Source organism: Myotis myotis, unplaced genomic scaffold (genome assembly GCF_014108235.1).
Source record: "Myotis myotis isolate mMyoMyo1 unplaced genomic scaffold, mMyoMyo1.p scaffold_m19_p_1, whole genome shotgun sequence".
Taxonomy (NCBI): domain Eukaryota; kingdom Metazoa; phylum Chordata; class Mammalia; order Chiroptera; family Vespertilionidae; genus Myotis; species Myotis myotis.
This window is the reverse complement of record NW_023416313.1, coordinates 117,221,987-117,244,459: the sequence shown is the minus strand read 5'-3', so window position 1 is coordinate 117,244,459 and position 22,473 is coordinate 117,221,987. Positions and strand designations below refer to the sequence as shown.

Below are 22,473 nucleotides of genomic sequence, written 5' to 3'. Positions count from 1 at the left end.
ATGGATAGAACTGGAGAGCGGATACATACCACAGGATCTCACTCATTTTTGGAATATAATGAACAACATAAACTGATGAACAAGGACTGATCCAGAGACAGAGAGGCATTGATTGGACTGTCGGGCCTTGGAGGGAAGGTAGGGGAGGGTGGGGGTAAGGGGGAAGGATCAACCAAAGGACTTATATGCAAGCATATAGGCCTAACCAATGGACACGGACAACGGGGGGGTGAGGGCATGAGCGGGGGTGGGGGGTAGGGTAGAGGGTAACGTGGGGACAAGGACACATATGTAATATCTTAATCAATAAAAAATATATTAAAAAAAAAAGATAGTGTAAGGAGCCTCTGGGACAATGTCAAGCATACAATATTCGCATTATGAGGGTGCCAGAATGAGAAGAGAGACAGCAAGATATTGAAAACCTATTTGAAGAAATAATGACAGAAAACTTCCCCTACCTGGTAAAAGAAATAGACTTACAAGTCCAGGAAGTACAGACAGTCCCAAACAAGAGGAACCCAAAGAGGCCCACACCAAGACACATCATAATTAAAATACCAAGGGTTAAAGACAAAGAGAGAATCTTAAAAGCAGCAAGAGAAAAGCAGTTAGTTACCTACAAGGGAGTGCTCATACAACTGTCAGCTGATTTATCAACAGAAATTTTGCAGGCCAGAAGGGAATGGCAAGAAATATTCCAAGTGATGAATAGCAAAGACCTACAACCAAGATTATTCTACCCAGCAAAGCTATCATTTAGATTTGAGGGTCAGATAAAGAGTTTCACAAACAAGAAAAAGCTAAAGGATTTCATCACCACCAAACCAGTATTATATGAAATATTGAAGGGTATTCTTTAAGAAGAGGAAGAAGGAGGAGGAAGAAGAGACAAAAAAATACAAACAATAAAAATGGCAACAAATACATGTCTATCAACAATTGAATCTAAAGAACAAAATAAATGAACAAGAAATGTAATGAACAAAATAAAATGATGAATATAATAGAACCAGAAGCATGGAAGCATGGAGCAGACTGACAAATCTTAGGGGGAAGTGGGGAGAAGGGGTGGGAAGAGATTAACCAAAGATCTTACCTATGGACACAGACAGTTAGGTGGTGAAGACCTGGGGTGGGGCGGGAACCAGGGGAAGGGGACATCTGTAATAATCTCAACAATAAAGATTTTTAAAAATTAAAAAGATAAGAAATAGCCCAGCCAGTATTGCTCAGTAGTTTTGCATTGACCTATGAACCATGAGGTCCCAATTTGATTCCTGGTCAGAGCACCTGCTGGGGTTTCGGTCTCAATCCCCAGTAGGGGACGTGCAAGAGGCAGCCAATCAATGATTCTCTCTCATCATTGATGTTTCTCTCTCTCTCCCTCTCCCTCTGTGAAATCAATAAAAATAATTTTTTAAAAAAATACAAGAAATATGTGTTGGCAAGAATATGGACAAAAAGGAACTCTCGTGAACTGTTGGTGGGAATGTACTTTGGTGTAGCCACTATAGAAAACAGTATGGAACTACTGTATGACCCAGCAATTCCACTTCTGGGTATTTATCCAAAGACAAGGAAATACTGACTCAAAAAGATATCCATCTGCCAAAACCGGTTTGGCTCGGTGGATAGAGCGTCGGCCTGCGGACAGAGAGGTCCCAGGTTCGATTCCGGTCAAGGGCATGTACCTGGGTTGCGGGCACATCCCCAGTAGGAGATGTGCGGGAGGCAGCTGATCGATGTTTCTCTCTCATCAATGTGTCTAGCTCTCTATCTCTCTCCCTTCCTCTCTGTAAATGATCAATAAAATATATTTAAAAAAAAAAAAAAGATATCCATCGCTATGTTTACTGCAGCATTGTTTACAATATAGAAACAACCTAAATGTTGATTTATGGATAAATGGGGGGAGATTTGTATACATAATATACAACTCAGTCAATAAAATAACATGAATTATTCTTATTTAGCCATAAAAAAGAATTAAGTTTTCCAATCTGTGACAACATGGATGAAACCTGAGGCATTATACAAAGTGAAATAAGTCATATAAAGAAAGACAAATATCATATGATCTCACTTATATATGTAATGTAAAACACAAAATAAATTCACAGATGCAAAGAACAGATTGGTGGGTGCGGGAAGGAGGAATGGATGAAGGGAATCAAAAGATACAAAAAATTTTTAAATATATTTTTATTGATTTCAGAGAGAAATGGAGAGGGAGAGAGATAGAAACATGAATAATGAGAGAGCATCATCACTGCACACTACCCACTGGGGATCAAGCCTGCAACCTGGGCATGTGCCCTGATCGGGATTTGAACTCTGTTCTCCGGGTTCATAGGTTGACGCTCAACCACTGAGCCATGCTGGCCAGACAAAAGATATAAAATTTCAGATATAAAATAATTACCATGGGATGTAAATGTACAACATTATGACTATAGTTAATAATACTATACTTCATATTTGAAAGTTACTAAGAGAGTAGATCTTAAAAGTCGTTATCTGCCCTGGCCGGTTTGGCTCAGTGGATAGAGCGTCAGCCTGCGGACTCAAGGGTCCCAGGTTCGATTCTGGTCAGGGGCATGTACCTTGGTTGCGGGCACATCCCCAGTGGGGGTGGGGGGTGTGCAGGAGGCAGCTGATAGGTGTTTCTCTCTCATCGATGTTCTAACTCTATCCCTCTCCCTTCCTCTCTGTAAACAATAAAATATATTAACAAAAAAAAGTCATTATCATGAGAAAAAAAAGAAAAAGAATTTTATAACTATGTATGATAATGGATGTTAACTAGACTTACTGTGGTGATCATTTTACAATGTATACAAATACTGAGTCATTCTGTTGTACATCTGAAACTAATATAATGTTATATTATGCTATCCTATATAATAAAAGCCCAGTGACTGAACTTGGAATGACCAGAAAAACCAGTCGACCAGTCGCTATGATGCTCACTGACCACTAGGGGACAGACGCTTAACACAGGAGCTGCCCCCTGGTGGTCAGTACGCTCCAACAGTGGGAGTGCCGCTCGGCTGACCGCGATAAGCAGCTGCTACCGCAGCTGGAGCAGCCACTCAGAGCGTGGATCCACAGCCACTCAGCTGATCGGGATGAGTGGCACTCCCACAGTGGGCCGATCCCCACAGGCCATGCCCCCCACCAGTGCACAAATCCCATGCACCGGGCCTCTAGTACCTCAATAAAAAATATTTCACCACTATTCCCCATCACTTCTTTTGCTTAATCACAGGTTCTTACCAGTGGACAGCAGAACAAGAATTCTTAACTGATAATGAAGATTCATCTGTCCCAGAACTAGAGAAAGGTTAGGAAATGGATGGGATGCCCATGATCTGAAGCCAAAGGTAAAGGATGTGACTGCACAATGGGAACAGAAGGGCCTGGAAGCCAGGATGGGAATTTCCCTCCACTCCATCCTACCCTACCTCCAACAACAAAGAATAAAAGAAGACTGGGAATCAAAAAGTGGGAGGCACCTTCTCTGTCCTGTTCATCATTAGATCTGTAGGGTCTCACATAGCACCTGCCCCACCTTAGATGAATAAAACTTTGCTGAATGGAGGAGCTAAGGCTCTCCAATCCAGCAGGGGTGCCAGCACAGTCATTCTGGGTTAAGGTCTGGGTAGATGAGGTGAGGAAGAGGGGCTTTTTGCCGTGTACTGTGGCAGTTCTTGTCCTGGAGACTTATCCCCTTGAGCCTAGGCTTTATTCTTTGTTGTTTGTTTTGGGGAGTTGGAAGTAATTTATTTTTTCTTCAATTCCTAGTGAACATCATATCTAAACAGAAAAGAGAGCTGTCCAGCCAAGTGAGAGAATAAATATGAAGTACTTAGAATACCATGTAAGCTGTGTAAAGTTAAATTTCTTGGTGCCAGTCCAAGCACTTGACAATTTAACCTCGTCATAGATTAGACAGTTATATAATCATCCCCATTTCTCAGCTAAAGGAACGGAGACGTAAGGAGGTTAAATAATTTGATAGTAAGTGATAGAGCAAATAATCTGGAGTCAGGGTCCATGTTCAATCACATAGCAATGAACTGAGCACTAATGATGGGAGATTGAGGAGGGGCATGAATGAGGGCACTCACTCTTTTTTGCTAAAAGTTCCTGAAGATTTTCTAACATCAAATAGGTTTTGATCACATTTTCTTTGGCCTTTGGTGAGGTCCCCATCAGTTTAACAGGCAGCATAGCCACGAGAAAAGCCATTTCTTTGGAGTCTACAGGGAGCTTGATTCAAATTCCAGATTTACCACTTAACTAGTGAAATTGACCAAATCTAAGCCTTATTGCATAACAGGAGTAACAACCAGCTTCATTGGGAGGTCAGAAAAGTTAAATATTAAGTTGCCCAGCCTGTGACCTATGAACTAGGAGGTCACAGTTCAATTCCTGGTCAGAGCATATGCTCAGGTTGCAGGCTCCATCTCCAGTAGCGGGTGTGTTTCTCTCTCCCTCTCCCTTCCTCTCTGAAATCAATAAAAATATTTTTAAAAATTAAGTTAAACCATATGAAATTGCTGTTTCTGGAAGTCAAAACAGAGGTGGAATCTAACAAAATAGTTAACATTCCTTTGTGCCTCTAATTTTTAAAAAAGTCCCCAGCTCTAAATTCTTTTCTCCTATGCTGCCTAAGGTATAGTCTAGCTCAGTGATGGCGAACCTTTTGAGCTCGGCGTGTCAGCATTTTGAAAAACCCTAACTTAACTCTGGTGCCGTGTCACATATAGAATTTTTTTAAAAAAATATATTTTATTGATTTTTTTACAGAGAGGAAGGGAGAGAGATAGAGTTAGAAACATCGATGAGAGAGAAACATCGATCAGCTGCCTCCTGCACATCTCCCACTGGGGATGTGCCCGCAAGCCAGGTACATGCCCTTGACCGGAATCGAACCTGGTACCCTTCAGTCCGCAGGCCGACGCTCTATCCACTGAGTTAAACCGGTTTCAGCAGAAATTTTTTGATATTTGCAACCATGGTAAAACAAAGACTTACATTTTTGATATTTATTTTATATATTTAAATGCCATTTAACAAAGAAAAATCAACCAAAAAAATGAGTTCGCGTGTTGCCTCTGACACGCATGTCATAGGTTCACCATCACTGGTCTAGCTCAACTGTTTGTATCACCCTTAGGGCTCAGAAGTTGCATTTGACTCCGAACAGCCTCAGGAGACTCATTAGTTCCTACAAGGATCTGGGACTTCTTTCCAACTAGCTACAAGCACATCACTTGGGGGCCAGAGAAGTCAAGAGCCATTGTGGCACAATAGTAAGAAGCTAGGAAAATTTCTGGGCAAGTAGAAGGGGAAACTGAGAAAATTCAACAAGGCCAAACAAGTTTGTGCAGCTTGCAGCCAGCTTGTAGCAAGACCTTACCTTCCCCAAGGACACTTGAGAGCAAATGGTTAATACCTCTCCTCCCAAACCAAAGAATACAGGGAAGGGGGCGGGGGGGCAGCGCGGGGGAGGGGGGGCAGCCGGGGGGGGGGGGGGGGGGTGGTGTTATCTCACCCATTGAACAAAGAAGTCAGCAGTCTTGGGATTTGCCAAGATAAAATAACCAGATGGTCTCATAAATTCTGGGAAAAGCCACAACAAAGTAAAAGGGGGACCTTAAAATTTAGTCTATTGCCCAAAATATCCAGGCAGGAACCTATAGAAGGGTAAAAACTGCTTGAACCCCATGGAGCAGTGTGCTCAGTTTAGCTGAGTGACTGCTTGAGCTATATGCCAAGTTTATCCTATATAATAAAAGGCTAATATGCAAGTTGTCCCCTCTGGAGTTCAACCCACCTGGAGTTCCACAGCTTGCTATGATGTGCGCTGATCACCAGGGGGTGATGCCCCACGAAAGAAGGCCCCCATCCGCCCTGATCTCTGGCCAGGCCTAGGGACCCTACCTGTGCACAATTTTCATGCACCAGGCCTCCAGTCTTTAATAGAGTTGCTTCCCTTGCTTCCTTAACAAATGTGCTTACTTTGCTTCAACACTGATGTCTGTCTCTCCTTTGAAATCTTTCTTACAGCCCAGAACGGGATAGCCTTCTCCCTCCCACTCAGACGGCTGACCCTTAACACCATGGCAGTTCCATGCCTTACCTACCACACACAGACTCAGTGCACACTTTCACCCTTCTGTTTACAGCCTATTTTACCCTTGTTTGTCGCTGCTGTAGGGTTAATGAGGTTGGTTCCATTTTCGAATGTAGAAACTGAGGCCTAAAGAGGGTCTGGCCTCGTCCAAGGTCTCAGACAACCCCTGGTGTTGGAAGTAACGTGATTTTGGCATTAAATCAGCCCAGGCACTGCCTCTAGTTATGACCTCCGCAAGGTCCTTGAATCTCTCTCCGAACTGTTTACTTTTATGGAGAAAAGCGCTAATACCTTTCTCATACAGTTCTTTTCCATTCAACCCAGGCTCTCTCCGCCGGTCCTTGAGGGGTCCGGCTGTGGCAATATGATCCGCGACACATGCGGAGACCACGTGCGCGCAGGGGCACACCCCTAACTCTCCATAAACATCAACATTTGATTTTTACTAGAGACAGAACTAGCCACGACAATCCCAAATTCAGACCTACTACAAGTACCGAAATGCATCGGAAAGGAGCGACTGAAATTACCTCGCCCGGGAAGAGCGGACGGCTGGCCACGCCCTCAGTGGGCGGGGCCGGAAGCTCTGCGGCTACAATCCGCGCCTGCTCGCCGCCATCTTGTTCAAAGAGAGCACCTCCCTTCGTTCCTTGGGCTTTAGGCGGGACTTGGCGAGGCCATGGCGACTGAGGAGCGCAGCGGGGCACGGCCTGCGGGGCCGGCCTCCGGGCGAAGTGGCTGCGGAGTCCCCCGGCGCGGGGAGCAGACCCCGGCGGCTGTGGAGAAGCGTGGGCCGTACAGGATGACTCGCGCGCCTTCCATTCAGGCCAAGCTGCGTGAGTGCGGCCCGAGGGGGTCTGCCTGGGCGGGCTGCCGCGTCCCCGCTGGCGGGCCCCGGAGCCCCGCTGGGGCGACCCCCGAGAGGCACCTGCAGCCCGCTCCCGTCCCCATACTCTGTTCGACAAGAGCAGCTTCCTGGCGTCTGGGAGAAACGGCCGAGCGGGGAAGACCCCGCTAACCCGGACCCTTTGACTTCCAGAGAAGCCCCGGGACCTGGCCAAGGCCGCCCTGCGGAGAAAAGGCGTGCTGGGGGCCGCGCGTCGCCCCGACTCTTCAGGGAAAAGGTGTCCGCAGGCGCCGCCCCTCCTGCCAGCGGTTTTCTGATGAGGCTGGGCGACCCTGGACTCCCGTTTAAGGCCCCGCTAGGGATTCCGCTGACGCCAGCCTGTCAGGTTCACTATTGTAAAACAGGAAGGAAAACGACCTTTTTCTCTTTTATTTCTTTAAGAATGTGATGGTGTCAGGGCAAGGGCTTTGGAATCAGAGTTTTGTCAGGGCATAGACTCACTCGCTGTCTTAAGTTAGGGAGGAGCACGGTGGCTGGGTCCCCGGGAGTGAAGATGGTCCGCCGCGGGGAGGGGCCCGCGCCGCCCTGAGCGATGCCAATGTGGCTGTCCTGGGTAGCAGTGGGGGCGTGGGTGGCAGTGCCTGTTCTGAGAGCTGTGTAGCCAGATACATAGCCGGCGGCGGCAGCCGTGTGACAGGTAGAGGGCAAGTCAGGAGTAGAGCCGTTCTTTTTCCGAAGGGAAGGATTCTGGCTTTCCCTGTAGATGCTGGTGCTTCATCTATGCTTGATCTCTTCTCCCATCTTCCCTCAGGTCAGTGAAGTTTAACAAGGGCTATACTGCTCTTAGTCAGAGTCCAGATGAAAACCTGGTGTCCCTCAACTCTGACAGGTGAGTGCTCTCCTTGGCAGTGCCCCTTGGGGAGTGACTTGGGTAAAACTGCAGATCGCTTGGTGCCTTCGCTAGTCCCCTGTCTCTTCCAAAACCCTTCATGCATGTTCCAGGGCTGTCTTCTTTGGAGCACTATTCCATCCCAAGATGGCTTGCTTAGAGGACTCAGAGGATTCATGCTGCTCTTGGATTTGGAGCACCAGCCTTGTCTGGAGAAACCATCCTTCCCTATTGTGTCTTGCACTGTTAGTGACCTTGTCCCTGCCGGAGCCATTGAAGGAACCATTTGTACACTCACAGCAAATTCTGGGCTTGAATCCTATGGTGTGTGGTCTTTACCTCACGAGTACTGCAGACCCTCTTGCATGCTCTTCATCTTGTCATTTGCAGCTGTGCTCCACAGGCATCCCCCTAAAATAACTGTCTTCCTCTTCTCCTAGTGATGGGGAGCTGGAATCCAGATACTCCTCCGGGTATTCCTCTGCAGAGGCAAGTGCAGAGTGCCTTCTTGCATGGGGCCAGGCGTCAGGCAGTGTTATCACCACTGCCAAGTGCTTGTCTAGTGCCTGCTGTATGCACAGCACTATGCCAGACTTCCAGTTGGTTCTCCAATCTACTCTGTCCTCTTCCCACAGCAGAGGTAGAGGTGTCTGAGGAGGGCTGTTGAAAATTCAGGAGACCATAGACTCTTGGGGCTGGAAATGGCCTCACAAATCTAATCCAGGCCATCACTGACAAAAGGAATCCTCCAGATAAATCCCAGCCAAGTGTTTACCAGCCTCTGCTTGGTTGCTTCTTGTAATCAGGTACTCACTACCTCCAAGAAACCTTGCTGCCCATCCTCCCTCCAGCACAGTGGTTCTCAACTTTGGCTGCAGATTAGAATCACCTGGGAATCTTTTTAAAATCCTGATTCCCGGGCCTCATCCTCCAGGATTCCCAGGTGATTCTAATGTGCAGCCAAGGTTGAGAACCACTGCTCTAGCACATATGCACAGTTCCTTCTTCATGCAGTTCTTAGAGCTAAGTCTTCCTTATTAATTTGAAATGTCTCCTGCAGCTGGACTCAATGGTCCTAAGCCTGCCCTCAGTGTCACACAGTAATTCTAGTCTCCTTTTTATGATAGTCTTTTATCTGACATCAGCATTCCTGTCCCTCCCCTGGCCATCCTCCACCAAGCTTGCTTGCTTCCAGGCCATACAACTGTTCCGTCTATGGGAACTCAGACTGAGATACTCGGGCTGGTCTTTTGGATGCGTTTCCAGAGTGATTGTCCCAGACAGAAACAAGGGATGTAAAGTTCTGGCATGTGCTTTCAACAGAAGTGAGTGCTGGGGACATGACTGTATACCACTGGTATTCTTATACTCTTGGAAACCTTTGACTACCCCCAATTTTCTGCCAAAGAGAATAGAGGCAGTTTTTAAATTGCTGCCTCCTTGTATATCTGGGTGCCTAAGATTGTTAAAACTAAGAAAATTAGCCAAGAGCCAGAGAAAGTCCTACACTGTCCCCAGTCTGACTTTCCTTCTGCTCAGAGCAACTGGTAAAACCAGACTGACAGGTTCCACTTTGCAAGAGACAAGCTCTGCAGGCATTGAAGGACAGTATGTCTAATGGTAGTGCTGACAAAGTGGCTCTCTACCCTGTTGTATAACTTATATTCCTTTACTATTTTACCCCACCATTCTGGTGTCATTGTCCCATATTTTTCAGCCTTCATAGGGACCAGTCTGGGTTCCCAGTGGGAATAGAGCATTGATTTTCAAACATATTCTAGAATCTAGTATTTACATCAGATTCCTCCATATTCTTTAGTGAGAGCAGCTCCCCTGGGGGCTTGTGACAGTGCAGTCTGGACAGTACTGGCTCAAGCTCCTGGGAGCCCTTCACTGCTGGCTGAGGCACAGGTAGAAAAAGCTGGCATTTCCACCTGCAGTCCAGGAATGTATGGGGTTGACCTGAGGGTGGAGAATGGACAGGAAACTCTGTAAAGGGAATGTGAGTCTGCATTTTGGGCAGCAGTTATTTCTACTTTGCAGGCTGGCTTATAATTTTCTCTCCTGCTCTTAGCAGGTGAACCAGGATGTGAGCCGCCAGCTGCTCCAGGATGGGTATCACCTGGATGAGATTCCAGATGATGAGGACTTGGACCTCATTCCCCCAAAGCCTATGGCTTCAACGTGCTCCTGCTGCTGGTGCTGTCTTGGGGACTCTTTCTCTTGTACCATCCAATAGACATAAGCCCCTAAAATGGGCCCTGCTTGCCATGCCTGCAGATCTCTTTTGGCTCTTCCTAGGTCACAGACTGCATTCCCAGAATCACTTGAGGTACTGGCCTTCTGGGAAGTCAGTGACCTGTAGTTACCCCTTACCTGGTGCTTCTCCGGCAGGAGGCCCCCATCTGGGTGATAGGGTAATATATGGAATTCTGCAGTTTTCCTCTGCTGTTGGAGCAGAGTTTGAAACCATTTAATAAGGGGGGGAATAGAGGAATTCTGTTTCTTAGGGTGAGTGATAATGCTGGCTTAGAAAAACACTTGAAAACATCTTGACTGGTATTTGTTGTCATGCTCTTTGGATGGAAAAAGAGCTTTTGTGCCCAGATTGTGCTGGATGGTGTTGTGTGGAGGCAGAAAATTTGTGGCTTGCAGCTGGGAATCTGAAAAAGAATTTATGTGGGACCAGTTCAAGAAATTCCTTAAGCTCTCCTTTCTAGCTCCAAGACGGGTTTACCCTTCAAGGAAGGATAAAGCTTTGGCCCTCTTCTGGTTGTGCCTGTCTGACTGTTGCAAGGAGGATAGCAGCTTGCTTGATGACACAGCAGGTTCCAGAATCCCTGGACCCAGATCATCCCCAAATGATCTGTATGAGTAGGTTTATTTTGTCGTTCCTTGGTTGCCATTCTCCACCTTGGTCTTAGCTAGTTTCTCCATCCAGTCTTGGAGCTAAATGTTGGCCCAGAAGCCTGCAGATTTTGGTTACCAGGAGAGGGAGCTGCAGGGAGCATTCAAATGTCTTTCTATTTAATAGCCTTGTAAACTTGAGAAGTAGCAATGGGTGAGAAGTATACTGGCTGAGCTGTGTGTGGGCTCTGACATAGACAGAGACAGACAGGATGGGGATTAGGGACCTGTGCCAGCTCCCAAGGCCTCTGCCTGAGGCAGAGGGCCTCCCTTCAACCCAATGTGGACCATTCCATTGTGTCCAGCTGTTCAGATTCTTCTGACCACAGCATGGGCCTCACAGTGGATACTCAGGATTGGACTTTGTACAGTAAACCTCTGTGTGCAACACAGCCTCTCAGCCCCCCATTGTGAACACAGCAGACACATAATCCCCTCCATGATCCCTACTAGACAACATACCTTGCTAAACCACACATCTCCCTAGAATTTAGTTTTAGTGTGTATTGCCTTACCTGGAAACGTGGTGAGGACTGAATGGGTGTGGGCAGGGTTCCTAGCCCAAGAGGTATGATAGCCAGGATTGGATTGTGGGCCCCACAGGGAAAGTGCCTGGTCTCTTGACTTACTTGATGCCCTACAACTACTAGGGGTATATGAGGGATGGCATGTACTCTTTTTTTGCTCTACTACTACATGAGGTGATTGAAAGACTGAGAATGTCAGATTAAAAGGCCATATTTGTCAGAGGACTAGCCTCATGAGGGTAATCCTATTAGCTTGATTGGCATCTATATTGGTGCTTTTCTCAAATCTCAGAAAGCTGAGAGGAATACAGTATCCAGGGGGCCGTGGCTAACTTATTCTGTGATCTCACAGTGCACACAGCAAGAGAGGGGACAGGGACCAGAGCCACTTCTGGGATAAGGGATAAGGGAGGCACATGGTCATTCTTTTCTGGAATGGGGCTCTGCAACTCTACATAGGTGCCCACTTTCTGAGCACTTTGAAAATGCTTGCAGGGAGTGAGGACATCTCCATTCTGACGCCCTTGCCCACCCACAGATATATCCAGGCCTTTCTGGCTTCTGCAGAGGTGACAAGATGTACACAAAGGGTGTCAGATGTAGGACAGTGTAAAGGAAGACAGTGGTAACAGGAAACCCAGTGGGGGCCAGAAAGTGGCTGTGGCAGCCAAATGTGGGACAATTTTCTGTGGGGGAGGTGGTTAGGACAGTGGAAACTGCTGGTGTGGCTATAGGAACCCAAGACCAAGGCCCTCTGGATCATTCTTGCTGTTAACACTAGTATATTTGGCTGCAGCTATTCCTGAAGAGGATGTTCCAGAGCTGGTTGACCCTGAGTGGGAGGCATTATCTTTGTGGGGAAAGTTGCAGGAACCTGAAATAGGGGACAGTGTGTAGTGAGGCAGGATAGGTATGGTCATTTGTTTGGGGCCAGAAGCTAACGTATCACCAAAAGGCACCAAGATGCCCAGAACCAAACTGCCTTATTGAGAGTGCTGGGTATTCTGTAGGTGACAGTACCCTGGGGACAGGGGTGTATTCAGGCTTTACCTGACTGATGGGAGTGGTGCTCTATGGTGTTTACAGAGTACTCTACAGAACTCTTGGCTTAGATTTCCACAGCTCTGTAAGTTTATAATAAATAGTCATGCTAGTTGAGCTCTCTGTTGCAATAGGATTTTTAAGAAAGGTCCAGGCCATAGTCATTGCTACTTCTAAATTCTGAAATAAAGAAATATCCAAATAGCCTGGCCAGTGTTGCTCAGTGGTTGAGTGTCAACCTGTGAACCAGGAGGTCGTGGTTTGATTTCCAGTGAGGGCACATGCCTGGGTTTCGTGCTCAATCCCCAGTGTGAGGCATGCAGGAGGCAGCTGATCAATAGTTCTCTCATCATTGATGTTTCTATCTCTCTCTCCCTCTCCCATCCTCTCTGAATCAATAAGAATATAGAAAAGAAATAGCGTAATAGCCCCAACTGTGACCATTCCTCCTAGGAGCTCCTCTCTGCTCTTCCCAGTAGGCTTCATTTTCAGACCCGCTTCACTGGAGACCATGGATGGAATTAGCCTTTGCACATCACTTCTCTTTAGAATAAGCTCCCTTTAACAGACGCTTTCTTCCCAGGTTTTTTGTTTGTTTTTTAAGCCAAGGACATTTGGGGGCCAAGAAAACCCAGAACAGATTGACCAGAACTTTTTTTGAAAGTAGTTTCCTAGAATTCACTTGAACAGGGAGTCTGGTGTGGGCAGTAGCCCAGAAAGATCCTTTGGTGAGAGTCCCAACCCTTATCCCACAGGAAGGAACCAATAGCCTGGGTTTCTGCTTAGTCTGGAGTGATAAGCTCTAAGACTGTTGGTCAGAATCTTCAGTGTAAAACACAACTGTGCAGCCTCCTGCAGAAGTGTGTCCCCCTGAGATGGTAGGCACAGGGAAAATTATATGCCCTCCAAGGTACTTTCTGCCAGTTTAGAAAAAGTACCTAGATTGCTCTTCACAAGACGAATTATATTATCTTGTCCCTGTCCCTGAGTGTGCTCCGGAGAAGTGGCTAACAAACTTTCTCTGTGAAGGGCCAGTCAGTACTTTGCAGGTTATACAGTCTGACATATCTACTCAACTTTGTAACCTGAGAGCAGGCAAAGAGGTATGTAAATGAGCAGGTGTGGCCAAACCTAGCCTGCTGGTTTTAGCAAGCTAATCTCAGCCCAAAGGCCAGATCACATCCTTAAACAGTGGTTCTCAACCTTCCTAATGCCGCAACCCTTTAATATAGTTTCTCATGTTGTAATGACCCCCAATCATAAAATTATTTTTGTTGCTACTTCATAACTGTAATTTTGCCACTGTTATGAATTGTAAATATCTTATATGCTATATGTGTTTTCCGATGGTCGCGGCCCACAGGTTGAGAACCACTGCTTAAGAATCTTGCTCTTTTTTTTTTTTAATTTTTTAAAAAAATATATTTTACTGATTTTTTACAGAGAGGAAGGGAGAGGGATAGAGAGTTAGAAACATCGATGAGAGAGAAACATCGACCAGCTGCCTCCTGCATATCCCCTACTGGGGATGTACCCGCAACCAAGGTACATGCCCTTGACCGGAATCGAACCCGGGACCTTTCAGTCCGCAGGCCGACGCTCCTTCCACTGAGCCAAACCGGTTAGGGCAAGAATCTTGCTCTTTTATACCCACTTTCCACTCTCTGCAGGGCTGAAGGGCCAAGGCCTGCCTGTAGGCTCTGCATCTGAGGCTGAAGCTGGCCACACCTTCCTATAAAAGTGCTCTAGAGTCCGGCCTACCCACTTCAGAGACTGAAATACCAAAGATTCAGTGCCTTAATACAAGTGATCTTTAATTGCTTTGACAAAGCAAGAGAGTGACAAGGAGCAATACTGGTCCACAGGTCTAACCTTTCACTCCTCTGCCACTGAAGAAATGGGCACTCCCAGGGCCAGAACCCTGTTCTTAGAAATTAGTTACTACCCTTTTGCTATAACTGATGCTGAGCTAACCATAGATTTCACCAACCTGTCTAATACTGTAGGTGAAATAGTTGCTCTATCCTGCATTGAGTCCGTCTCAGGTGTGGTGAGAATACAGGTGGAGTATTGGCCCTTACTCCTTACATGAGCCCCTCCTCCCAGGAAGATGGTTCAGCCTAGGCTTGCTTAGGAGTCACTACCTTTTGAGTTCACTGCTCTATACCAGCTCTTCTAGGAAGTACTAAAGAGTCCAGAGCAGGGAAGGAGTTTGGGCTGGACCTGAGGAGTTAAGACTGGCCAGGATTTAAGATGACTGGGCAGGAGAGCCAGAATGGCTATGCCCTCTACAACAGACAGCAAGCACGAAATATCAGCAGGTCCTCAGGCACAGTGAGCTTCAGTGAGACACTCTCATTGGCCCCAATGAAGAGCACCCCACCACGTTTCAGGGGGATTTCTGCCTGGGCTGTGGGAGTGCTGGCTGTCACTGTACCCTGCACCATTAAGAGGATGCTGGCAGAGTCCAATGCTGAGACTTTATACTCAGTGTCTGAACCAGGGACCTGGGTGGGAAGAAACAAAAGAATGATGTAGCTCAGACTCTGCTCCTACAGTTCACAGGCACAGGACAACCCCAAGGACCACCTTCTCTCCCACTGCTCAGGCTCTTGTCAGCATGGAGGCCTACATCTGGACCCTGGTACAGAGAGGAGTGGGCAGGCCCTGGGCCATCTCTCACCAAATGAACTTAACAAGAAAAGGAAACCCAGCCCCAAGTATAGCCCACAATGTGTATCTTGCCAGGTTTATCATGGCCCCCCCCCCCCCCAAACACACACACAAAAAGGACACCCACCATGGCCCCCTACTCACCTCCATCTTCATAACAGCAAAGTCTGGTACAGGGGGTGCATAGAGAGAAAGGTAGGGATCTTCCTGACTCCATTTTGGAGGAAAGAGCCTGTCCTTGCTGGGGCTGGGGGTATAGCTGAGCATTTCACACAGAGTTGGCACATCGATGAACTTTGATGTCAGGCCAGCACGTACTGTGTTGTCTGAACACGCCATGCACTCCACACAGTCTGAGGACAGAGAATTGTCATGCTGAGCTGATGAAGGATGCCTTGGTGTTTGGCTCTCCAAGGCTGGTCCTTCAAACTTTAGCACTACAAATCCACAGCAGCTAGGTAAAAACGTGTGAATTGCATTCTCTGAGAATAAAAACGTTGGACACCAAAAATAGGTGACAGTTCACTCACTGTTGTTAGGGGTAGTCATGTTCACCTTTGGGGAGCCCCAACCCTCCTCAGACCCTTAATTCTCCCAGAAATTCCTGTCCAAGAATGGATATAGGGCCAACAATCAAAATGGAGCACCCTTCCCTGGCAACATGTATTTTAATGTAAAATCCTTGGGTTAATAGGACAAAAATGAAGGCAGTGTGATGCAGGGGAGAGAACAACAGACTTGATCCAATATAGCCTAGGTTCAAATTGTGGTCCCCACACATTGACAGGGTTTTTAACATGAGTATCATGACCTCAAGGAGTTGGTGTATTGATTCAAGCAGTGTCTGACATCGTCTTAGTATTCATCATCCCTGCTGGCCTCTTCCCTGCTGACTCAGGAACTCTGGAACCCTGGGAAGTCAGAGCTGGATGGGACCTTAAAGGTCTCCTCAACCACCCTCTCTGTCATTTGTCTGGATGGGGAAACGGCCCAAGGGAAATGGCAGTGGGGCTCACTGCTAAAATGTGGCTCACCTCCTTTCAGGTAGGCATGGGGCACGTTGGCCTCAAGAAACATGGCTTCCCCTGGCTTCAGGGTAAGCAGGTTCAGGAAGTAGATGGCAAAGCATCCAATATCACCTGGATACTGCTGGTGCAGCTGCAGTAGGAGCTCCCCACAGATGTCTTCCACATTGTTTCCGGCAGCCACTGAGAATCACAGAGCACCCCAAGAGCATTTAGGGACACTCAGTGTATTCACAGCCCCACCTTAGAGAGTCAAGTGCCTGCCCACAAGAATTTAAACCAGCCATATGCTCAACCTCTTGGAGACCAGCCTTCCTTGATACTCCAGCTTGCACAGATGGCAATTTTTCTGTATGCCTAGCACTACACTAGGCATTAAAAGAGCTAGAGTGTGGCCTGGCCAGTGTGTTCAATTGGTTGAACCTCATCCCATGCCTATTTGATTCCCAGTCAGGGCACATGCACAGGTTGGGGGCTTGATCCCCAGGAGGGGGCTTGCAGGAGGCAGCCAATGGATGTTTCTCATCACATTTCCCTCCCTCCCTCTCTAAAAAGTCAATAAAAACATTGTGTGTGTGTGTGTGTGTGTGTGCGTGTGTGTGTGTGTGTGTGTTTTAAAGCTAGTGTTTGTTTCTCACCCTCAGCACTATTGACAATTTGGGCCAGATGATTGTTATGGGGGCTGTTCTGTGCACTGTAGGATGTTTAGCAGCATCCCTAAGTTCTACCCACAAGATACCACTAGCACCTCAACCCAGGTTTTTGTGTGTGTGTGTGTTTTTAATCAGAGAGGGAGAGAGAGATAGAAACATCAAGAATCATTGATCTGCTGCCTCCTGCATGCCCCCACTGGGGATCGAGCCTGCAACCTGGGCATGTGCCCTAGACCGGAATCGAACCTGGGACCTTTCAGTCCGCAGGCCGATGTTCTGTCCACTGAGCCAAACTGGCTAGGGCTCAACCCAAGTTTTGACAAGGAAAAATATCTCCAGGTAATTGCCAATGTCCCCTAGTTGAGAACCACTGTTCTAGGAGCTCAAAATCTAATTAAGAGATAACACAAGAATTCAGCCTTTCCCTTTTTTAGCACTAAAAGTACTGCATCTCAGAAAATTACTCAGTCCCAGGTTGGTCACCACAGATAGCATGAGACAGAATGCACCAAGGGTCAAAATGTGAGTTCAGCTTGGGCTAGAGTGGTGAGGGAAGGTTTTTAGAAATGGGCAGGGAGTGGGGGATAGCAGCTGAGTTGTCTTAAAGGTACTGGAGGAGAGGGGGTATTTGTAAGTAAAAAGCAGGGTGTGTCAGTGTCACATGAAGAAACCAGCTGGTCTACATTGGAGGGCTCTGAGTTCATACAGCTGAATGCCTACTCTGGGCTAAGCACTTGGGATGCAGAAAGGTCAAGGAGACAGGTCTATGGCCTGTGTGTGCACATGATATAGACTCACAGGTGTCAAGGGCTATACCTGACATATGAGCAGGGTGCTGTGGGATTTCCAGGTAGAAGGAATCACTTCTGCTATGAGTGCAAAAATCCCTAAAGGGACAGGCATGCAAGCAGAGAAAAGACCAAAAAACCAAAACAATTGGTAGACTTGGGTAAAACAGTTACTTGTGACTCAAGTAGTAGGGGAAATGTGTAGAGACAGAATCAGGAGAGTTCTGGGGTTACCTGGAGGAACTGGGGCCTCGTGTGTGTCATACTAGCTCATAGGTGAGAGTCCATTCTGCCTTGCTTTTCACTATTGACTCTCTAACCCAAAGAGACCACACCCACCACAGTCATTTCCTGAACTCTCCTTAATTAGCACAAGGTTGGGCACAGGGCAGGTATTTAAGATGTACGAATTGAGAGCTCTGAGCATCAGGCTTATGGAGAGAGAAAATTCCCTTCCTTCTTCCTGCTATCTAGCTCCAAAGTGCAAATCCATCCATAGGAGGCAGCTGTATGGCTGGGGAAATTTCAGAATGCCTGGGTGAAAAACATCCTAATTGTCTTCCAGGCCAATCAGTCTCCAGCCATCTAGAGAAGATGGCCAGTTAGGGCCCTGTCCACAAAGGTTAAGAAAGAAATGCCAAGTCACCAAAAGGCCACCTAAGTCGGGCCTGTTTTAGTGTTCCACTTGAGCAAAGGGGTTGAGAACCCTGTCCCCACAGCCCAGTGTCTGTGCCGGGGACCTAGGACAGGATGCTGGCCCCAGCCCATGGTGACACCCACCTTGCTGGGAGATCCGCTTCACCAGCAGGTTGAGCTGCTCCACCACCAGCTGCTTCTTGCTCTCCATCAGGTGGGAGAAACCGCTCTGCAGAGCAGAGGCCATGGCATGGGAGTCCTGGCTTAGGCTCTGCTTCAGCTGGGTTGTTGCATTATCTCCAACTAGGAACTGGAACTCAGGCACTTCTGCAGGAAGGCCAGGCCAGGGCCCATATCAGGAATGGCAAGATAGAACCCACAGAAGTGGGAAGTTGCAGGGGGCCTATCCATCCCATTCCTAACCAAGAAGTCAGGCGGTGCTAAGCAAACTGCAGTGAAAACCAACTGCTCACCACCAGCCCTCAGCAACCATACCTAAGCCTGGTCTCATGGGATTATCTCAGTGGCGTTAAGAATTCATGAGGCTAATCAGCCTTTCAGTTCCTGTGACATTCAACCTCTGTTCTTGGCCACTGTTCTAGCTCAGCCCTGGGTTGCCCATGTATTCTAGCCCCAATATGCATGCTGTCAGCATTTTGCTAAACCTTACTTGTCAGAAAGGTCACAATTTCCTCAACTGGCCGGAAGCCACATAAGCCCTGAAAGGAGGTGAGGGCAATGGCCATTTCTGGCTTATGGTTGGAATCAGGGTAGTGCTGTGGAGCCTGGAGGTGCAGCTTCTCTGCCAATTCCTGTGGGATGGCCAGGGGAAGAGGAGGAAGGTCAAGGTGCAGCCATCACCTAGCAGGATACCAGTCCCACCCAGGCCTTGCTCCCTACCCTCCCAGGCCCCAGAAAGCAGTAGCTTCCTACTTCTAGCAACAAGCCCAGTCAAGGCATAATGCAGAAATTCCAGGTTCAGCCAACCCAGGGCAGAGACATGGGCCAAGTCTGGGGACAGTCTTTAAGAGGCCTGGACTGCGAATCAGGAAACCCAAACACCAAGCCACACTCTGACACAAGCTGTTTGACTTTGGGTAAATCCCTCACTTCTCTGGGTCTTACTTTGCTCATCTAGAAATGAGGAGTTTGGATAGGCAAATGCTTATGATGTTACTCATGGGATTGTTGCAGAAAGACTCCCGGGGGTGGAGCTGAGGCAACAGCTAGGGTACCTGCCCTGCCCTAAAAGGTGAATTCTCTAAAAGAACCAAATAGGAAAATGTCAGATATGAATAGTCCTGGGCTGGGTAAAGTGAGAGAAACTCCCCTGGCACAGGCTGGTCAGCTGTTCACTTAGACTTAGCTGCCAGCATGTGTCACCATCATCTGGTCTTGCCGAGTTGTCAGGCCTGGATTTAGCTTTGAGCTGAAGCCTAGCATAGGTAGGGTAAAAGTAGCAGTAAAAGTTGTCAAAAGGGCCAGACTGGTGTGCTCAGTGGTTGAGCATCGACATATGAACCAGGAGGTCATGGTTCCATTCCTGGTCAGGGCACATGCCCATATTGTGAGCTCAATTCCCAGTGTGGGGTGTACAGGAGGCAGCCGATCAATGATTCTGTCTCATTATTAATGTTTCTATCTCTCCTTCTCCCTTCTCTGAAATCAATAAAAAATATATTTTAAAAAAATTGTTAGAGGGCCTTAAAAGTAAGCTCTTCTCTACCTTGATTGTACCCCATTCTGATCCTATACCTTGTTAGGGTGTGCCTGGATGGAGAGGGCTGTTTCAACCGAGAGCACTTTGAAGAGGAAGGGCAGCTTGCCATTAAAGGTATCCTTGACCTTTGAGCCTAAGCAGTCCTGGTTCTCAGCGATCCACTGGCCTAAGGTCCTCTGAGAGATTCGACTGTCAAGAATCTTGGCATCTCCCCGGGGATGGGTCCCCATCCACAGCTGGAAAAACAGGAAATTTGGGAGGAAAGAGAGAAAAACATACACCACCAGTTTGCTTGCTCCAATGCCTGAGTTACCCTTTGTTCCCCATAGGGCAGTTAAATCCCAAGACAGGCCTCCCAGCACTGGGTATAAATCCTCATGCAATCACGGACCTAAAATGAGGCAGCAGACCCCAGAATACCAGGAGCAGGAGACCCAGTCTCTAGTCCAGGTTCTGCCTCTAACCAGCTGTGTAGGCTTAGACTAGTTATTTCCTGTCTCTGGGTCTCAGTTTTCTCATCTGTCCAACAAGAAGAATAACAACCTACACTGTCAAAGTCACTAGAAATCTCTGAAGCTCAAATAGCTCCAGGAGGTGTTAGCATTCATTTATGCCAGTCTCCGATTTAGAGGCTAAAGCCTCCCTATGCTTTTGGCTTTTTCTCTACTAAATGGGCAGAAATATAATTTAAGCCTATAATTTTAGGTTTAAAAATGTAAAAGCTAGTGCCCTGGCCAGGTAGCTCAGTTAGTTAGAGCATCATCCCAATTCTCCAAGGTTGTGGGTTTGATCCCCAGTCAAGGCACATACAAGAAGTAACCAATGCCTGGCCAGCATGGCTCATTGATTGAGCGTCGACCTATGAACCAGGAGTTCACAGTTCCATTCCCAGCTGGCATATGCCCGGGATGCAGGCTCCATCCCTAGTATGGGGTATACAGTAGGCAGCTGATGAGCCATTCTCTCTCATCATTGATGTCTCTGTCTCTCTCCCTCTCCTTTCCTCTCTGAAATTAAAACTAAAAATAAAATACACAAATAAAAAATAGAAGCAACCAATTAATGCATAAACAAGTGGAACAAATCAATGTCTCTCTAATCAATAAATACTTTTGTTTTGTTAATCCTCACCCGAGGATATTTTCCCCCATTTATTTTTTAGAGAGAGTGGAAGGGAGGGAGAGAGGAAGGGAGACAGACAGACATCAGTGTGAGAAACACATGGATTGGTTGCCTCCTGCAAGCAGAGGATTGAACCTGCAACCCAGGTACCCACCCTTGACAGGAACTAGAACCCACGACCTTTCTACCCTTCAGTGCCGGTGGAGATCAAGACTAACCACTTAGAAACACTGGCCAGGGCAGTAAGTAATTTTTTTAAATAAATAAAAATGTAAAAGTCAAAGTAAAAACTTTAATTGTCAAAGAAGACTGAATAGAATTCAGTAAGTGCTAAGAGTTCTTTGAGGAAGGACACTGGAAACCCCGGCCTATTATGAGAAAACCTTTCTTCTTTGGGTGCAGCTTCCCCCTCCCAGGTGATCCACGTGCCTTGCCTCAGGTCCTGTTGAGCGGAGGAGTCTAAGTGGGCTGCCGGGCTCTCACCTCTGCGTATGGCTTGTCCTCTGAGATCCGGGCCAGTGGGTCACTGCTGGCCAGTAGCCGAGCCACTTCACTGTGTGAACCCATCTTCCCCCAGGCATACTGCTGCACCACACAGGAAAGTGGGAACACTGGGGGCACAGACAGGGGGTCAGCTTCCACTCCACCCCTGAGGCCGACTCTACTGTCCCGGGGAAACTTGACATCAGCTGCGGGTTTTGTCTGAGGGGCAAAGTCACATAAGGGGTTTGTAGGCTGTAGGCTGAGACCCTGCTCCTCTGCAGGCCCCCAATGTTCCTATTTATAAATCGGGCAATGAGGCTCTTCTGCTGACGTGGGGCAGATGGCTGCACCGAGATGACGGGGAGGGAGAGGAGGAACCTTTTCCACTGCACGCGGTCTCAAAGGGACCCTCGTGCGGCCTTTTCCCTAACGACCTTCCTCGAGGGTAGCAGTAACGACTCAGTGCCCATCGCAGGTACCCCTCCCCTTCCTGACGCCCATCCATCTTTCCGCAAAGTCCCGAGGGTGGATTCGACCTGCCATATCAAGTCAGGAAGGGTCCCCAGGACGCGATCCACACCCTCGCTCGCCTGCACCCCGACGCAAAGCCCACCTCGCTGAGAGGCCATCCTGGCAGCACCGGACCTGACTTCTCGCACGTATGCCCTTCCCGGCAGCAACCGCGCGGCCCCTCTGTGCCCAGAGCTTCATGGGAAACGTAGTTCCTCGAGAGGGAGAGCCTGGGATGCGCGGGAGCCCCCTGCGGCCATTCCTGCAATCGCTCTCCCACTCTCAAGTAACCAGAAGCCTCCACCAGTTCACAGGCTTCCAGTCTGCAATCCTTAGATCTAAGCGTTCATTCGTCCTCCACTGGACACATTTTTTGAGAACCTGCTAAATGCCAGGACTGTTCAAAGGGCTGGAGATACATCGGAGGACAAGATACTGATCCCTTTGTCTCTGTAGAGTTTACATTCTTGTGAAGGGAAAATAGTCAAACAAGAATAATAAATAAAT

General features: G+C 47.6%; 2 protein-coding genes across 14 annotated transcripts; one reads left to right on the top strand and one right to left on the bottom strand.

Moving 5' to 3' along the window:
- The first annotated feature begins 6,732 nt into the window (after window positions 1-6,732).
- On the top strand, window positions 6,733-12,558 carry FAM219B (family with sequence similarity 219 member B). 7 transcript variants are annotated; one of them, XM_036349235.1, is made up of 6 exons: window positions 6,734-6,981; window positions 7,185-7,269; window positions 7,804-7,881; window positions 8,132-8,205; window positions 8,322-8,370; window positions 9,959-10,093. In XM_036349235.1, exons 1-6 carry the CDS (start codon window positions 6,825-6,827, stop codon window positions 9,960-9,962), a joined length of 447 nt encoding a protein of 148 aa, XP_036205128.1. In that variant the 5' UTR covers window positions 6,734-6,824; the 3' UTR covers window positions 9,963-10,093. The 7 variants fall into 7 exon arrangements, with proteins under 7 accessions (XP_036205094.1, XP_036205128.1, XP_036205113.1 ...); XM_036349220.1 differs by having other exon boundaries at window positions 9,956-10,089; XM_036349201.1 differs by lacking the exon at window positions 9,959-10,093 and having other exon boundaries at window positions 6,733-6,981; window positions 7,995-8,205; window positions 8,322-8,376.
- A 1,589-nt stretch (window positions 12,559-14,147) lies between these two features.
- MPI (mannose phosphate isomerase) lies at window positions 14,148-22,146 on the bottom strand. Of its 7 annotated transcripts, none has more exons than XM_036349073.1 (8): window positions 22,070-22,146; window positions 21,457-21,584; window positions 19,887-20,087; window positions 18,802-18,943; window positions 18,276-18,458; window positions 16,064-16,237; window positions 15,174-15,382; window positions 14,148-14,863 (listed from the first exon to the last, which is right to left on the bottom strand). In XM_036349073.1, exons 1-8 carry the CDS (start codon window positions 22,083-22,085, stop codon window positions 14,645-14,647), a joined length of 1,272 nt encoding a protein of 423 aa, XP_036204966.1. In that variant the 5' UTR covers window positions 22,086-22,146; the 3' UTR covers window positions 14,148-14,644. The 7 variants fall into 7 exon arrangements, with proteins under 7 accessions (XP_036204966.1, XP_036204975.1, XP_036205015.1 ...); XM_036349082.1 differs by having other exon boundaries at window positions 19,977-20,087; XM_036349122.1 differs by having other exon boundaries at window positions 21,457-21,675; window positions 22,070-22,138.
- Between the last annotated feature and the right edge of the window lie 327 nt (window positions 22,147-22,473).

Coding starts and splice junctions, on each gene's coding strand:
- FAM219B (XM_036349185.1), top strand. CDS start 6,825: ATGGCGACTGAGGAGCGCAGCGGGGCACGGCCTGCGGGGCCGGCCTCC. Junction 6,982..7,184: donor TTCCATTCAGGCCAAGCTGC/GTGAGTGCGGCC, acceptor TTTGACTTCCAG/AGAAGCCCCGGGACCTGGCC. Junction 8,206..9,955: donor TTCTGGGCTTGAATCCTATG/GTGTGTGGTCTT, acceptor TCCTGCTCTTAG/CAGGTGAACCAGGATGTGAG.
- MPI (XM_036349073.1), bottom strand. Junction 16,238..18,275: donor GAAGCGGATCTCCCAGCAAG/GTGGGTGTCACC, acceptor TGTGATTCTCAG/TGGCTGCCGGAAACAATGTG. Junction 15,383..16,063: donor CCATGCCTACCTGAAAGGAG/GTGAGCCACATT, acceptor CTCTGTCCTCAG/ACTGTGTGGAGTGCATGGCG.